The sequence below is a fragment of the Mus musculus genome, chromosome 3 (genome assembly GCF_000001635.26).
Source record: "Mus musculus strain C57BL/6J chromosome 3, GRCm38.p6 C57BL/6J".
Classification (NCBI taxonomy): Eukaryota; Metazoa; Chordata; class Mammalia; order Rodentia; family Muridae; genus Mus; species Mus musculus.
This window is the reverse complement of record NC_000069.6, coordinates 146,591,462-146,609,324: the sequence shown is the minus strand read 5'-3', so window position 1 is coordinate 146,609,324 and position 17,863 is coordinate 146,591,462. Positions and strand designations below refer to the sequence as shown.

Sequence of the window (17,863 nt, the reverse complement as noted above, 5' to 3'; positions counted from 1 at the left end):
GTAAAACTGAATAGCTGTTTAGCATGGATATTGAACATTAAGGTGGTTATGAAGGTAGTAAAAATGGAAGCAAGCAGAAAACAATGTACAGTGCACACACAATGCACACACAGTGCACAAACAATCTACAGTGCACACACAATGCACACACAGTGCACAAACAATGTACAGTGCACACACAATGCGCACACAGTGCACATACGTCTGGGTAGAATGCCAGGAAACCTCTCCTGCTGCTCTCATTTAGAATGCTAGGGATTACCTAAAAGTCTCTATGTGAGAAGTCACCATTTCCTCTGAGGAGAACTTAAAGGCATTAACCAACATTAAAAATTATTGTTATTTAAAGAATATGAGGCATGGGAGGCTGTCTTACATTTTGTCTTACAGCTGGGGCAAGCTCTTGTTCATTGACATATGCAATGGTTCAGCATGTCTGGATTGAGCCAGGCCTATCTAGAAGAGAGACTCTTAGAGATGCACCCCAAAGCCTTTGATCCAACCTTTGGGAACATCTTCAAAACAAGGATCAATAAGGCCCTGGGGATGTAGCTCAGTGGGAAGACAGTGCTAGGTTCCATTCATCCATAGCACCACATAGACTGGGCGTGGTGGTGCACGCCTGCAGCTGTAGCGCTTGGGAAGTGGTAGCAGCAGGATCAGAAGTTCAAGGTCATTATAGGCCACTTAGGCAGGTCAAGGTCAGCCTGAGATACACAAGACCATGTTAAAGAAACATTCATGTGGAAAAGAGGATGTCAGTAAGAAATAGGACTTACTGTGAGATATGAAATAAGAGATATCAAGGTTCTTTAAAAGACTGCAATGGTGGCAGAAAAGGAGAACCTGTTGTATTGCTAGCATAGCTTTGGGATCAGTCCAGACCCAATTCTACTTGCCACTCTTAGCCTGGTGGCTTGTGACAAGAGATTGAATGTCACTGAGCTTCAGTGACATTTGCATCTATGGGGATAACCACCAGCATTGTGTCAGGTGGCTGGGGACTCTGCAAGCGCCATCTTTGTTTCTAGCAGCAACAGTGGCCTTGCCAGGCAGTTGAATGTAGCTGCAGCAGAAACAACGTTGGTTAAGGATATTGACTTGTTAACACCAAAGTGTGCTGAGCTTTGGGGAGTCTACCAGTGGGAGGGAGGGACTTGGATGCTTGAGCCCCTGTGATAGCTTGGATGGTGATGGGCCAGGACCAAAAGTCTCTGAGCATATAAATCATATCTATCTTATGGGAGCACGCCACTCCTCAACTCCATCTTCTGCTATCACATATTCAAACCGTAGTAGCCTGGCCTGTGAGAACACCAGGTACCCAGCAGACATGCAGACATAACCCCCGAGCCTGTAGTTCACATACCATCTCTAGTGGCTTGTCTGTTCTCACCTCAGCTCTGATGCTGCCATTCTGAACCCATTGTGGGTCAGAGACTTTCTCTGCCTCAGGCCTTGCATCTTTCCTTTCAAACTTCCCTTTCCTTCTCACTCCCTGACTACCAACCTCTTCACCTGCCTTATTTTCTCCCAGGCATCTGTCATGTCTCCAGTGTTACCTCCTGCAGGTAATCTGTCTTAGCCTTTCAAACATGGAGTAGGTGGCTCCTCTGATGTACTGTCAAGATATTTGCTATTGCCTTGGAATCTTTATCAAATTGTATTGCAAGTACCTCCTCGTGTGTGATTCATTCTGAAGCAATAAACTAGGAGAAGCAGGAGAAAGTTGTGTTGGTCACCATGGCAACTCCAGCACTCAGTGCATTGCCTGAATCTTAAATAGGAGCTTGATAAATGTGTCATGAATGAATGGATAGTGCTACTAACCACCTCCTCTGCTTGCCTGATGACACACAATGGCTAATGAAAACACTTGAAAGATTCCAAGACAGGAAGAGTGGGTTCAGTCCTGATGCCATCAAAAAAAAAAAAAAGTCCCTTTCCTGAGAAAACAGGAACAGGAAGGTAGGCCTTCTGATGATCAAAACCCAAGATCACAGGCATAGGCTGGCCAGAGAAAGAGGCCCATGGTTGGTGAGATGGCTCAGCAAATAAAAATACCTGCCACCAATTATGGTGGCCTCTAAGGACTCATGTGGTGAAAGGAGAGAACCAACTCCCACAACTGGTCCTCTGACCATCACACATGATAGTGTGCATGTGCACACACACACACACACACACACACACACACACACACATCAGAAAATTAATCAATTAACAAGAAGGGGGAGAATCCCAGAAAGACAGAATGTAGTATAGAGGGTAAAGAGAGAGGCCATGACACAAAGTGTTTACATTGATAATACAACAGCATCCACGTAGACTATAGCGATCCTAGGCCCACAATCTTTCAAGGCACGTGAGCAAGAGAGGTCAGTGCTGTTAAGATCCTCAGCCAGGTGTCAGAGGGCTTGTGTATAATCTCAGCTAAGAAAGGCTGATCATTAATTCAAGTCCAGCAGGGGTTACACAGGGAGGCCTTGTCTCAGGAAGCTGGACACCTATGCGAGCTTGAACTGGCTGAGTTTACTGAGAAATGAGTTAGACTCAGAAGGACCTAACCAGCCACATTAGTTATTTCTCTATTGCTGTGATTAAAAACCTATGACCAAGGAAACTCATAGACGACATAGTTGACTTGGTTCCAAAGGGTAAGAGTCCATGATGGCAAGCAAAGGCAGAGCAACAGAAGGAAGACGAGGAGGAGGGAGAGGAGGAGGAGGAGGCTGAGGGCTCACATCTTGAACAGCAAGCATGAAACGGAGAGAGTGAATTCAAAATGGCATGAGTCTTTAAACTCTCAAAGCCTGCCTCCACTGACATACTTCCTCCAGCATGCCCACGCCTCCATAGACTCCCCCCGCCAGCACCAGCCACTGGGACTAATAGTCAATGCACAAGATAATGGGGGACATCTCATTCAAACAACCACAGCCATTGAACCTGAAGTGGGAGCACCAAATCCAGCATGGAATACCTGAAAGAGTCGGTAGATAATAGCCTGCATAAGAACTAAGGCCGGTCTCTGCCAGCTCTGTAGCCAAAGAACAGGAAGTCAGTGTTGGAACCCCACCATGTACAATGCTGGTAGAGATCTACAGCCATGGCAACTATTTAGTGTGTATAAAGGACATCATTTGGAGAGGATGGGCAGCCCTGGTGAGGGTCTTTGTTCAACTAATTCCAAATGGATGTAAATTTATACACCTATATGATTAGAATAATAATTACAATGTCCCCTCTTAGAATCAATGCAAGAAGTACAAAGGAAAAGCATAAAGCAGCCAGTCGGGTGCCTGGCAAACATGTGCTCAATGTTATTTATAATCATCGCGGATAAATAGCAATCACTTGCCCAATTTTGCGTGAAAGAGTCCTTATGGATAGAGATAAATAATGAAGGTCCACTCCAATCCAGAGCCCAGGTGGGTAAGATCAAGGGATATCTGTTCAGAGAGGGTCTGCTTCCCACTGTCTCCCCTCACGTAACGACGGCCTGATTTGAATTTCCGTCCTCACTGATATCCATACCTCGCGAGGTCCTTCCTCAGGCTTGTATGACTTAAGAAGCAAAGCCACAAATGGAGAGACCGTGTCCCGCAGTAATACTCTGACCAGGCTCTGTATAAGACAAACCTCGTTTCTTGGATGGGTTTTGAAATGTAGAGGGATTCAGACTTGTGAACTGTCTACAAATAATGTTAGCAAGACCTCTGAGATTTCAAAGGACTCGCTCGTCTCAATGTCCATGTCTACAATGAGTTTGTAAATGGTATTCTTTCTAGCTGCACTACAGGGGGTTCGGTTGTCGTAACAGCTTCAGAGCTTCTAAGTCTCAAGTCAGTGAAAACTCCTGGGTACCCAGTAGATGCTTATTAGGCAGAGCCATGTATTTCATGAAGATGTGACTAAATCTTTATGTGTTAGCGAGAGCAGGTGTGGGCTTCCCCAGGGCACACACACAGATTTTATTCCATTACGAAAGAGTTGACAGCCCATGAAATATTAAGAACCATTTCACTGTGCAACTTGGGGCCCAAACAGTTAGTCTGGCTTTGCTCAGTCTGATTCTCTTGGGTATTATCATCAACCCTGAGACAGCATGAAAGAGATGATTTGTCATTCTGAGTATGTGACCTTCTGGAATCAGGGAGGCAGTAACATGGGGGATAAGAACAGTGCCTTGGAGTCAGAGCCTGCCAGGGCACCTGGGCAAGCACTGGGGTTTGTGCTTTTGTTTTTGTTTTTTCATTCTTTCCATTTTCCATCTATAAAATGGGATAATGACAGCACCTATCACGTGTACTTGTGAGGTTGCAAGGAGCTGCTCGGGAGAACAGCCGCCCTGAGGTAACCAGAGTCAGCCAGCACCGCTGTCTGGCAGCCAATTTGACCAGATGTGGTAGCTGCAGTGCTTTGACACCAATTCCATTACTGCTAAGCTCTGCTTCTCCCATTGATAACGACAGTGGTGAGACGGTGTCACATGGGTGCACACCAGTCACGTGGCACAGTTGAGCCGTTCACATCTACAGATAAAACAAATCCTCATTGATATGAACTGAGGTTTGAGTGACTCCTAGTTGAATAGGCACATTGAGGAAAACTATTTATATGAAGTGAATATTCTCCTTTGCCTGAGCACTATGTACCCTGCTCGCTGCACATTCCACCATGCATTTTTAAAACGTTAACATTTACATGTTAGTACCGACATGGACCAGACACCCAGGGAATTCTTTGTACTTTCTAGATTTGCAAGAAGGCAGAAACAGGTTCATTTCTCTAGCTATACAACTAGGAACTGACTTCAAGTTCCTGTGATTTTATCTGCCAGTCAACACCCATCCCCTCTTCCTGGAATGCCGTCTTCATTAGTTCCCACCAGTCCTTTCCCTAAAACATGGCTCTTCTCTTTGAACTCAGGGCACTGTAGTCACCAAGCATTAAGACTGGGCTCACACAACAGTCTTTGCCAGATTGTGTAAGCTAGAGCAGGTCCTTTCCACATCTGGCCCAGCATTCAGTGGTGCCCTGTACACCGCCAATGTTTTGTCCAAGACACAAGGCTTTTCACTGGCAGACTATTTCAGGAAAGTTAGGTCATTTTTAGGTCTACAGGGGACATCGTTTTGAGTTCTAAGACACCCTAACAAGCTTCAAGTTCTTCATAAGTGTCAAGAAGATGGAAGTGTGCAGGAAGTGCTCCCCACATGCGTCTAGGTTTTCCTTATAGCAGTTTTTAGTCAGGGTAGGAGAGACGAGTGAGCAGTTATGAGCACTTTCTGCTCTTTCAAAAAACCCAGGTTCGGTTTCCAGCACCCACATTTATGGTGGTTCACAATTATCTTAACTCTAATTCCAGAGGATCTGGTGACCTCTTCCAATCTCTGCAAGCACCAGGCACATGCATGGTGCACAAAACTGCAAGAAAACAAACCCCTCATATACACAAAAGAGAGGTAGATCCTTTTGAAATAAGAATTCTTTGAAGGGGAAAAAGTTGAGGTTGGCTTACAGACCTTAGAAGTTCAAATCATTTTCAGACAATAAAAGAGAGAGAAACCCTTGTGGAGCCAACAGGAACCCTCTCTTGTTAGATGTTATCTGAAATTGCAATCGTCTGGCAAGATTCATAACAGCAGAACCGTCTAATACGCACACCGGTTTCCTTCCCATGGAGTCCTATTTAATAGCTTCTTCCAGCGCTCCATCTTCTGTGGTCTTTCTACTATGCTGTATACTTCAGTCCCTGAACCTCTTTACCCTGTCGGCAAAGGAAGACACTTTGATTGAGGCTGCTGCTGTTGTTGTTAACTTCAGCTCTGTCCAATGTTTAAAAGTAAAGGTTGGTGTAGCATGCATGTCGGTTTGCATCTTTATAGGAATAGATTTAATGGCAGGAAAACTACTGGGATAATCTTAGGCAAAGCAAGAAGAGATTTTTATCAATTTACAGCAACTAGCGTTTTCTCTCGGGTCTTAGAACTAATATAAGGACCATCTCTACCTTTGACAAGAGAGCCATTTTGCATCTAAATAAAATAATTCAGTTATAGTGTGGCAAGTAAGAATTCTAGATAAAGAACTCAGTCTCTATCTGTCTCTTCTCCTCTTCCCCCTCTCTCCTTCCTCTCTCCCTTCTTTCCTCTCTGTTTCTTTCTTTCCTTGAAATCTGCCAAGGAGAGTCTTTATCTTCTCTACCCAGATTTCTCCCTCCTTGAATGTTTTCTTTGGCATCTGTAAATATAAAATCTTCACAGAGGAGAAGGAACGATGACGTAATATTAGAAAGACAAGTACTTATATGATCAATGTTAGTGTCGCCTTGGTAGACTTAGTACATAATAATGATAAGAAGAATAAGTGATATTGTTAGAATAAGAAGAGACAATGTTAGAAGCAGCCAGTGACGGTGGTGTGTGAATGTATGTATGAGCGTGGGTGTGTGAATGTGCTTGTGAGTGTGTGACAGTGTATGTGACAGCGTGTGTGAGTATGTGTGTAGTGTATGTGTGAATGTGTGTGTGTGAATGTGTGTGTGACAGTGTGTGTGTGTGTGTATGAATATGTGTGTGTAGTATGTGTGAATGTGTGTATATATGTGTATCTGAGTGTATGTGCATGAGTATGTGTGTGGTGTGTATGTGAGTATGTGCTTGAGTATGTATATATGTAAATGTGTGTCTGAGTGTGTGTGTGTGAGAGAGAGAGACAGAGACAGAGTCTGCATTATGTTTGCTTTGTTGCATGGGATCTACAAAATACACAAGGAGGCTGTACTGTTGTTGTGTGATTCTGCAGAGTGGTTTAACACTCAGAAAAGAGATGTACACTCTGTTTTAAGTTGATCCTAAAGGATGTTTCAAGGCATACTGCAAGAGAAGAATAAATTCTCGTTGCATCCATGGTGAAAAGAAAGGATGACCTGTTAGCTCACTGAGACTCCAACTGTAGGTACTCAGCTATTTTTACCTTTCACTCGTCATGAGAAGAACCAAGGGAGGAACTAACTACCCTGCCAGCCTCTTCCCCAAAGCCCCAGGATAGGAATCCAGGAAGAAGGGACCCAGGGGCTTCTAGAATAAGGATGGGAAAGCTCACGTACAGAATTGATACAGGCAAGTGCCTGGAAGGAGATGCTGCTGGGCTGTACACACTGGAAGGGTCTGCTGCTCAGTGGCTAAGCTTGGAAATAACACAAGATCAATAACCATGCATTGAGGGCCTGATGCGTGTCAGGAGATTCACAAGTATGGTTTCCTTCAAGTCTTCACAAGAGCTTTACGAAGTACATTTTACAGTCATTATTGAATAAGGAAGGCATCCCAGCCAGTCAGGTTGCCTTCTCAGGACACACTGTTAGGGGATAGAAAGTCAAAATGAGAGCCATGTGTTGCCAAATATTTAACCCTTTGTCACAGTCCCTTCAGTCTACCTGTCAATCTCCTCTGGGTCTTCTCACAAGTGAGGGAAAGAAAACACTGACTCTGACAGAGGAAGGGGATTGGCCACTACCAGACACTCAGTTACATAGCGTTCTGTCATCTAATTTTCTACCCACTGGGACTGACATCATCTTTCCTACTCCTCACAATAGCTCTGTGAGCTAGCCAAAAAAAAAAAAGAAAGAAAGAAAGAAAGAAAGAAAGAAAGAGAGAAATCAGTAGTTTAACACGGACAGGCTCATTAGTGTGAAAGAAGCTGCCCAAAGTCACACATGGCACAGACTGGGGACTGAGACTGGACTGTCTTAGGCAGAAACTTAATAACCCCAAGCTGTCTCTTCTGATACCATCCCTTTTAACAGTGGGAATTCTAAACTCAGATGGCCTGTGTTGACATGGGTGTGTTTATGCTGTCAGCATGAGGAGAAAGGCAGCCCTCTCTGGAACAGATAAGCATTATGCCTTCAGCTGCAGGCATTAACCATTTAAGGTGAACAATGACTTCCACCTGATAAGACCACTGCAGCCAGGAGTGACATAAGAACCACACAGAAGCCAGCCTGGGATGCAGGCTGCCTGCTTCTCTTCACTCCAGCTGCCTCGAAGACTTTCAAACACAGGGATGAAATGACTTGTGATGGCGCCTCCCTAATACTGTACACCCTCTTGTGCTGATGTCTCTCCTTAGGCTTAATCCGTTCTGCGTTTTTATTTTGTGCATACAAATGTTTTGCCTGAGCATGCATGTGTGTGTGTGTGTGCGCGCGCGTGCGTGTGCGTGTACGTGTGCGCGTGCGCGTGTGCCTGTGTGTTCACCACTTACATGCCTGGCACAGAGGTCAGAAGAAAGCATCAGATCCTTTACCGCTGGAGTTCCAGAGCACTGTGAGCCAACTGACCCCAGGTCCCCTCTTAACCAGATCAACAAGAGCTCTTAACCACTGAGCCACCTTTCCAGGCTCATCCTTCCAAGTTCCTTATTACTCCAAACAGAAGTTTGTAAATTCACTTCATCTACTCCACGAAGTCATAGAGCAACATTGACTTAGCACTGTGGCATTGACAAAGCAGTTTGCCATGCTCAGAGATGGAAGGGTAGACAAGGCAGACAGTGCTCTGAGATGCTCAGAGATGGAAGGGTAGACAAGGCAGACAGTACTCTGCTTTTGGAGCAGTGTTTCGATTAAACGTCCTCCTGTGAAAAATCAAATAGTCGGTACTCTGGGCTTCTCAGGCTGTGTTCCAACAACTCACTTCTGTCATTATTGCACCAGAGAAACTAAATACAATACATAGACCAGTGGGTACATCTGTGTACAAATAAAACTTTATTTATAAAAACAGCCAGTGAGCCAGATTTAGCCTACAAGAGTTTCCCCACCACTTCTTAGGAGAAGACTCAAAAAAGAAACAAGTCAGTAGTGACACATTGTGTTAACTAATTATGCTAAACATTAATCCCTCGACTGCATTGATCATTCTACTCAAACAGTAGAGTGAGCTCTGGGGACATGTGGTAGGGACACCAAAGCCAGATTAAGGAAGGCTTCCAGAAGGAACTGGCATTCCAAAGCATCGTGGAGGATGACTGGAACCAGCCTGATACAAGTGATTACCTCTTCCCCTGGTGACACTTTCCTTAGCCACACCCCTTGTGAGCAAGTCTTTGTTCTACATTTGCCCGTCTTGCCTCCCTTTTTTTTTCCAACAATTCAAAGCCCCTGCCTTTGCTCATACAACAGGCACATATCAGCTTTTTCTTCAGTGTGTCACGTTCTAGATTCCTCTCGGTCTATCAGAAGACTTGCAAAATCTGCTCAGAAAGAAAGCTGTGCTTAAACAGATACATCTTATGGGATGTAACTCATACTTCAAAAGCATAAATAAAGCCAGCAGCCTGACTCACGGGAGCCCTCACAGACCAAGTCAGCAGCTGCAGAAGCTGGAAAACCCGCCAACTTTATCTTTGTCTTTTAAACCATTTCACAGATTAAATTTGCAAGGAACATAAACTACAGCCACAAGTGGAAAGCACACACCAGTAGAAAGATATCTTGACAGGGATAGATGATTGGGCATGAGGCAAATAACAAGCAAATATTTGAAAAATTAATGCGGGGGGGGGTGGATAAAGTTAGGAAGCTAAGAAGATGGCTCAGAAGTGCTTCACACCCAAGCACAATGGCTGGAGTCCAATCCCCTCCACTTGCACACACGAGTGCACATGTGCACATGAGTGTGCGCACACACACACCTCTACACATGTGCATGCATCCTTCATATAGACATATGAATAAAAAGAAAAATTCTACTAATGGGTTATTAATCAGATAAGAATCTGTTGAACACAATTTTTAAAAAAGGATTGGTTATTTTTGAGAGGTGGACTACGTAACAGATTGATTCTCTAGAGAATGCAAAAAGCCAAATAAAGACTCAAAGCTGGGGCTGGAGAGTGGCTCTGCAGATGGAGCTCTTCTTGCTTTGGCAGAGGAGCTGAGCTGGTTTCCAGCGCCCGTGTCTGGTTGGCCATAACTACCTGTCACCTCCAGCTACAGGGGGATCCAAGCCTCTGCCCTCTGAGCACACTGCACCTGTGTGCACACAACAGACACACACAATTAAAAATAAAATACAATATTTGTAAGAGGAGCCCAGTGCTAATGCAGACACCAGGAGCTGGAATACATGAATGATGAAAACATACAAGGATGTGAGAAAGGCAGAGAGAGGAAGAGTTGCCCTCTAAATAAGCAGGATTCAAATCTTCCAGAAACACAAGGTCAGTCTATTTCCAAGCCAGGAGCTCTTCCCGGTTTACTTGGTCACATGGAGAAGAAAGCAATTTCTACTGATTTTACAAATCCTTAGGCTGTGAACATAAGCAGCTCGTTTTCACTTCTGGAACCTAACGGCAGCTTTGTGATCAGGGCAGAGGATAATTTCTGTGCTTTCCCCCTTGCCCTCCACACATCACAGTGCTGGGCTTGTGACATTTTAGCAAATGACCCTGGAGTATACACAGCATGGCTTCAGAAGCAAGGGGCATCATGAAAACTATTCTGTCCTGTTTTCAGATTCCTTAGTCAGCAAACCTCAGGCTTCTCTCTATAATGTCACTTCATTGGTTTTAGTAAAAAGAAAAAAGAAAAAGAAAAAAAAAAAAGGACAAGTTGGCATGTAGGAGTTGGGGCCATGCTGGAATCCCTGTAAACTCAACAGCCGGTTACAGTGTTTGACAGCGAAGCGGTTACATAAGGAGTGTTGTTGACAGACAGCCCACATGATAGAGTCAGCTACACCAAAAAAGAAAGTTTATTAAAAGTGTCTTTCCGGACCTTGCAATGAAATTGGATTTAGCAAATGAAACCTAAACACAGATGTCCTTCAGTCCCACTCGCAGGAAGGTAAGGATGGCTAACACTTAAGGGTCATTTACTAAAATGTCACGAGCCCAGCACTGCAATGTGTGCACGGCAAAGAGGAAAGCGCAGAAATTATCCTCTGCCCTGATCACAAAGCTGCCGTTAGGTTCCAGAAGTGAAAACGAGCTGCTTATGTTCTCAAAATGATTCGACAAAGCCAGCACATGACGTGCCCAATATTGTACCTTTCTTAAAAGAAGTGAATGATACTTTTTTCATTTTAAAATAAATTAAACTTCATGCAAGGAATATTTTTATTGTTCACAGCAATTGAAATTGTTTTTCTGAGCACTATTATAACCTATAAATCAAAATGCAGGAAAGGCAGGAAGAACGTTTGTTGATTTACTTGATTCTGGCAGCTCTCTGGTAGAAAGCTGCTGGTCTGCTGGATTAGAACATCATTCAAGCTGTTCTCAGGGCAGTGGGTTGAAATTTTAGGATGAACCTGCACTGCCAACAAACTTGTTTAAAGTATAAGTTCTGGGAGCCTGGAAAATAGCTCAGTTTATAAAGTACTTGCCACCCAAGCATGGGGATCCGAGTTCAGTCCCCCAGAAGCCACATTTAAAAGGCTGGCCATGGTGGCAAGCACCTATAAGAGGATTTCTAGGGCTGATGGGCCAGCCAGCCCAACCAAGATAGTGAACGCCAGGCCAGTGGAAATCCTTACCTCAAACAATTAAGACAGAATGATTGAGGAAAACACCCAATATGAACTTCAGACCTCACTCACACACATACACATGCTATTGTACACACACACACACACACACACACACACACACACACACACTGGATTCCTGACCCCAGCTGGAGGGAGCCCGATTCTGATCATTTGAGATAAAGCCCAGAATTCTGCTCTTTTGTGGGTAACACAGATAAGGTGAGTTTTGTCAGTGGGTCATAGCACTCCTTGGTCCTCTGTCTTAGGAGAAACAGAGCCACAAGCCCTTCCTTTCCTACAAATGAGAGTCCTGAAGAATACCAGCAAGGCTAGTCCATAGAAGTGACCTGATCTTCAGGGCTCTGGTTTGGTCTGGGTCTCCAAGATGACTCCAATCTGAGTCTATAATCATGGAGAGACAGAGCAGAGCCACCGTGATTCCCAGGCATGAAGTGACTAAGCATGACAGCTGAGTGTAGATTCGAGAAAAGTGAAAAAAATACTTGCAGATGTATGTGTATCTATCTACCTTTCCCTCCTCTCACCTTTCCGTAGTTGTCATGGTAATGGGCCATTTTTCCCTCAGCCTTTAACTTCAGGTTCGATTTCAAGAATGAGACGGAATGGTGTGAAGCGAAGAGTGGTTGGTAAAGGGTTTTATTTAACCCCGAAGAGTAGGCGATCAATACTGCCCTGATTGCATAGTGGACAGTGAGACACAAAGGCCTTTCAAAGCCAAATGCCTCGCTGAGTGGTCAGAACCAGGGGTGTGTGGAAGATAATGTCAACATTTTTGCTGAAACTCAATTGAATTTGCTCTTAGTTTGAAGCAACCTTCAGAATAGTGGTTAGAAGTTATTCCCTTAAAGACAGGGGTTATTATAGGTTATTAACCTATTACATAGGCTACTATAGGACAGATCCTAATTATTAAGAAGGCAAAGGCTTTGTTGTTTCTAGCTAATGTATGAATTACATGCATTTACACGTACGGATAGTCAACTAGAAGAGAAAAGAAACACGGAACACACCTTACTCAACATCTGTTTGTCAGGAATTCCTTTTCTCGAGCGCTTCACATTATTGAACTCACATCAAAGAGTTAACTACATGGGTAGCTGAGTAAATACCCCTTTCCCTCCAGATTTTTCTATGACTTTTGCAAGCTAGTCGACAACTGAGCACAAAGGCTCCCAGAGTCACACTGGAATGTTGTGACAGAACCCATCAGATGACATGGGACTCAGCCTCTTCTGTTTGTGCCCAAACAGTGAACAGCAAAAGTGAACCGACCCGCAAGGGAGCCAACGCGGCCTGAGAAAGACCTGACACTCTGACTCCACAGTCCCCTGCATGGAATGAAGGCCACAGATAGAAAATGACAGCAAAGCCTCTAAGAACAGTTCTTTCTTTGCTCTTCTTTGCCCTCTCTGGGGTCCTGGGGACACCAGAAATCTCATGCAGAAATGAATATGGTGAAGCTGTGGACTGGTAGGTAAAAGAAATGGGTGATTTAAATGTGCAAATAGAAAGTCTGGGACTGTCTCTGGTGACCCTAAGGAAAACCTCCACCAGGCTTCCTCCCTTTAAAATGAAAGAGACTGGGGCTGGGGATATGGCTGGATTGGCAGGATGCTTGCTTAGCATGCATGAAGTTCAAGGCTCAGTCTCTAGTGACACATAAACTGGGCAGGATGGCACACATGTGTAATCTCAGCACGTGGCCTGGGGGGGGGGGGGCAGAGTTCAAGAACATCCTCAGCAATGACATGAGTTCTAGGCTAGCCTGGCTTGTAACAGATAGTGTGTTAAATAAATGAATAGATGCATTAATTAACTTAAAAGAACGAGATTAAAGTGCGTAAACAGGCTCAATTCCCAGGTGGAGCTGTCTGCCGAGTGTGTGAGATAGCCCTGAGAGCTGGCTGCCAAGTGTGTGAGATAGCCCTGAGAGCTGGCTGCCGAATGTGTGAGATAGCCCTGAGAGCTGGCTGCCAAGTGTGTGAAATAGCCCTGAGAAAGTGCCAAGCAGCTTTCTGGAGCCTGAGTCGGTCAGTACTCTTGGGAGGACAGGGCTGGGAGGCAGAAAGGGACAGAGCTGATAACTGTCAGCTGGCAATGTCCTTTCATTGCATGTACCTGAGACACAAGGCTGGCAAAGCTTGTGACCTTTTCTAAAGCCGAGCTGTATCTTTCTTCTGATGGGGACAAGAAGAAGCGCTTGATGGTGCCCAGCATTGTTTGGCTAACCTTCGTTCACGAGGCAACCCAGGCAGTAGACAGGAGGTTATTGGTCTCTAGCACAGTGTCAAAGAGATGAACTACACTAAGTCTCTGTGGTGAGACCCTCCTAGGAGCTGTGGCCACATTGCTGTGCTTCAGCTCTGGAGTTCGAGTCTGCCGTGGTGGTTGACGTCATAGTGTGACGTTCAGGCTAAAGATCAGTTCAGTCTTTCAGCGTTTATAGGTTCTGACTAGGCCCTGCCCCAAGTTTTAAAGACACACGTATAAAAAACACATAGTTCCTTCTGTCGAGGGGCTCAGATTTGTGGGATAGACATAGGACATTGGGGAGTACACAACCCGGAAGGCTTCCTCGAAGAAGTAATTTTGAGCTAAGTTTTAAGAATAATTATTAAATTGTTTTTAAAAATAGTGAGGAGATGCCATGGGAGTTCCAGCCAATAGAGGGTCAAAGAAATTGCAGAATCCAGGAGCAGCCTGTCGAGTTTGTCATTTGAAGTGGTGTCGTGTGCAGAGGTGTCTGCAGACAAACCACAATGGGGGGCATAGGTCATGAAGGACTTCCTGGGCTGTGCCTTGGGATTTGAACCTGATGTTTGAAAGGGAACTGCTGAAGGACTTGGAACAAGATGGTGACATATTCTGCTGTGCATGCCAGTAATGCAAAAGGCAGATGGGAGAAAAATAGCCCAGAACCATAGAGTGAACGGAGTTCATAGTATCATAGACAAGATGTGAAGACCCAAATAAGAGGTGGCAGTGGAAAGTGGGGGGGGGGGGCAAATTGGGATTGATAGCATTTTTTTATTTATTTTATTTTATTTTATTTTAGTCACAACTGAATGGGTATATTACTTAGAAATACGTGTCATAAGGCAAGCATAGCTGCTTAGCAGAGAAGTTGCTGAGCTGTCACAAAGTGAGCATAGTCCCTGCCGTGTGTCAGGACCTGGCCTTGGGAGTAAGAAGGCAGGACACTGGAACACAAGTGTAAGTCTGTAGAGAACTTGGCAAAGAGAGGGTAATGTTCTTGGGAAGACCATTGCATTGTAATGATGTATGTATTATGTTTGGCTTACAGAGGCTCTTGGGGTTAATTACAGGGTTTCAAGCTATTATAATATATTTGCCTAGACCAACAGTTTTTTAAATTAGGGGGAATTTGCCCTTGGAGAACTTTTGACAAAGTCTAGAGACAATTTTGAGCATCACAACAATGGGATACTAAAAGTGAAGGGACAGATATCTTACAGGACACAGGCCAACTCAGTAAAAATTAGTTTGACCACAATGGGCCTACAGCACATAAGAAGGCCTGGACTGGGTGATCCAAGGCTGGCTGAAGTCTATGTAGGTCCAACCACTTGTTTTCACTGGGAAATATTCAAATAACAAGTAGAAAACAATAGATGCAGAGAGAAAAGACCTGCTTCAAAGACTTACGGAGCAAGTCCTTAGTCCAGAGCATTCTGGGAAACAACTGAAGAATGTTGCTGAGGACCAAGCCTCAAGAATGCCTCCACCTCTGCCTAAGCCCACGCCCAGATCTCATACCCACCTGAGTAGACCCAAAGAGACCAGGCCAAGCACTGTGGAAGGAGAGAATCCAAAGTTCCCCAATGCTAACCTAGCCTGTGACCTTCTCTTCCCTGTGGCCACTGGGGTGATGGGGACAACAGAGAGAATCACTCCCAGGACACATGGGCTTTCATCTCATGGGCTCCAGCCCCTAGGCCAGCTGATGTTGTAGAATATATGCCACCCATACCAAGCTTGTCCTCACTAGAGAAAGGCAAAAAGAAGAGATGGAGGGATAGGCAGAAGCCTCGAGCCTTCCCTTTCCTTACAGGCCTCCCGTGAAACACCAACGGATATATAAGTGTTTAACAGAAAGTGTCGTCAGAAGAGCGGTCAATAAATGATAACAGATCATAACTTTTTGCTCTGTTAGGTTTATCTTTTATAAGTTACCCAAAAGGACTAGCAAGGCAAGTGAAGAGGCGGGGCTGCAGTACCTGTACCTGGACTCCACAAGACAAACCTGGAACAAGAGCCTCTACCTGATTAACAGCACCAGGAGTGCTCTGGGGAGGACCTTACAGCATCTGTATGACACACATAATTCCACGGTAGGTGACAGTCAACCATTTGTGGAGACCATAGATCAAAAAAGGATGTTTGGTGTATGTGTACATATACATATACATATACATATACATATACATATACATATACATATACATATACATATACATATACATATACATAATCTTACCTAACCCCAGAAACTTGCGATAAGCTCGCTCAGAACTAGGCTAGGACCACTTAATCAACCTGACCAAGGCTTTAAGAAACACATCATCATAAGCCACACCAATGTCAAATCGTTGGCTCACTTTATTAAAACAAAGAATAACCCCTGTGCTGTGCACAGGAACACATGAACCAAGTAAAAGCAGCCCAGCAAGGCAACTCTTTTTACAAAAAGGGTGTGCAGAGACCAGAACTGGGCTAGCTAGTACACTTGGCCAAGATGGCTTCCATCTTTTATCCCAGAATAGATGATGACACAGAGAAAACCATGAAGGTTCAGGAACTAGAAGTCCTTGACGCGCTAACTACCTTTGGTTAAAACAAAACAAAACAGTTTCTCACAATTTGGCCCCACGTGCTACGGCAACACTGGGGAAGTTGTGAACTTCCCCAGTTTGGAAGTTTTCAGGCTGTCAGACCTCTGCCAACTCACTCAGCACTCATGCGTCTAAGAGAAATGAGGTTAAGAGCCCTCTCCTGTTGCCGGGCAATACAGGTCTGCAAGCATTATGTCTTAAGTTATAGATTGTTTGAATCATGGTGTTGATGAGTCAAGCAAAAGTTCCTCTGGGTTTTCCTTTTAATTAACTATTTTCAGAAGTGTAGGCAGACAGCTCAGGCCTTAGCTTGAGGGGACCAAACCTGGCTCACCCAAGGGATGACAAAGCCCGTTACCTAGATGTTAGGTAATGAACTGAATGAAGACCTGCCTCAGGGTGACCAGCCCTGCAATATTCTGGGATCTGCCTGTTTTACAGTGACTGCTTCCCAAACAGTAAAACCAAGCCATATTTGGCACACAGTTTCACCCCATGAATGCATTCCCTGACAGTGATGGACATATTTAAAATGACTCTTCCTATACTATACTATTTCTATAAGATGCTAGATTCATTGCTGGGGTTTTGCCTGTTAAATACTGTAATGCTCAGCACAAGACTGCTTTAGCTTCCATTGCTAGTGCACAAATCTACCTGAATATTCACCCGGGAGCTGTCACTGTGTGCAGAGACATTTATTTTACCCACCTGCCATTAAAAGCAAGCTTGAAGCAAAGTTCCACGTTAAAATGACTCTGTAGGCTGTTTGAATACAAGGGATGTGCAAAGCACTGTTTCAGGTGTTTTTCAACGTGATTTAGTCTCGACAACAACCCCGTTTTTGAATAACCAGGCTATTATGTAAAATGAAAACTGATTGAGCCGCTTCTGTTTCCAAGGTCGGTGATGGCAACCTGGAACAGAAGCCATTACTGAGAAAATAAACCCTTGCATTGTTCTCGTCTCTGTGGCTGGGACTCCTGGAGCAGAGAAGAGAAAAAAAAAAAAAAAATAACATTGCCAGGCCACTTTAGTTGGAAGAGATGTGAAATTGATTCTCAGATTGGCAGATCCCAGGGATGACCTGGGACATGCAAAGGCAGCCCAGGGCCTGTGATAGAAAAGGTATAACCTAGCAAAACAAAGATGGTGCAAGGGTCAGGTGTGATTCACACCTATAATCCTAACCCTGTGATTAAAGCAGGGGGATGACTGTGAGTTCAAGGCCTGCCTGGGATCTGTGTGAATCTGTCTGGGTTACAGACTAAAATCTTGCCCACCTTCACCCTAAAACTAAAGGAATCAAGGAATTAAAGAGTGTGAGAGAAATAAAGAGGAGCTTTAGAGGCTGCCTAATGACAGTGTAAAAGCATCAGCTGTCTGGGTGAAACCCAGGCACCCAGGGTGCTCTGGGCACTTGGTTCTCGGAAGGAGAAGGTC

The 17,863-nt window shown here is 44.5% G+C and overlaps 2 protein-coding genes across 7 annotated transcripts in view; one reads left to right on the top strand and one right to left on the bottom strand.

Moving 5' to 3' along the window:
- The window catches only part of Uox (urate oxidase), a 34,335-nt gene extending 22,159 nt beyond the window's left edge, over positions 1-12,176 (bottom strand). Inside the window, exon 1 of the mRNA NM_009474.5 lies at positions 12,092-12,176. Within this exon, the coding sequence (NP_033500.1) occupies positions 12,092-12,121 (30 nt within the window). The 5' untranslated portion in view covers positions 12,122-12,176. The remainder of the gene's footprint in view (positions 1-12,091) is intronic.
- Dnase2b (deoxyribonuclease II beta) overlaps positions 1-17,863 on the top strand; it is a 47,328-nt gene that overhangs the window by 7,736 nt on the left and 21,729 nt on the right. For 3 of the 6 annotated variants that reach the window (XM_011240172.2, XM_011240171.2, NM_019957.4), the window contains 2 exons: positions 12,818-13,037; positions 15,742-15,919. In XM_011240172.2, coding sequence (XP_011238474.1) covers positions 12,925-13,037; positions 15,742-15,919 — 291 coding nt within the window. In that variant the 5' untranslated portion in view covers positions 12,818-12,924. Of the gene's footprint in view, positions 1-10,796; positions 10,862-11,663; positions 11,766-12,631; positions 13,038-15,741; positions 15,920-17,863 lie in introns of those variants that run through there. The other 3 variants (XM_006501764.3, XM_006501763.4, XR_867221.2) reach the window with 3 other exon arrangements.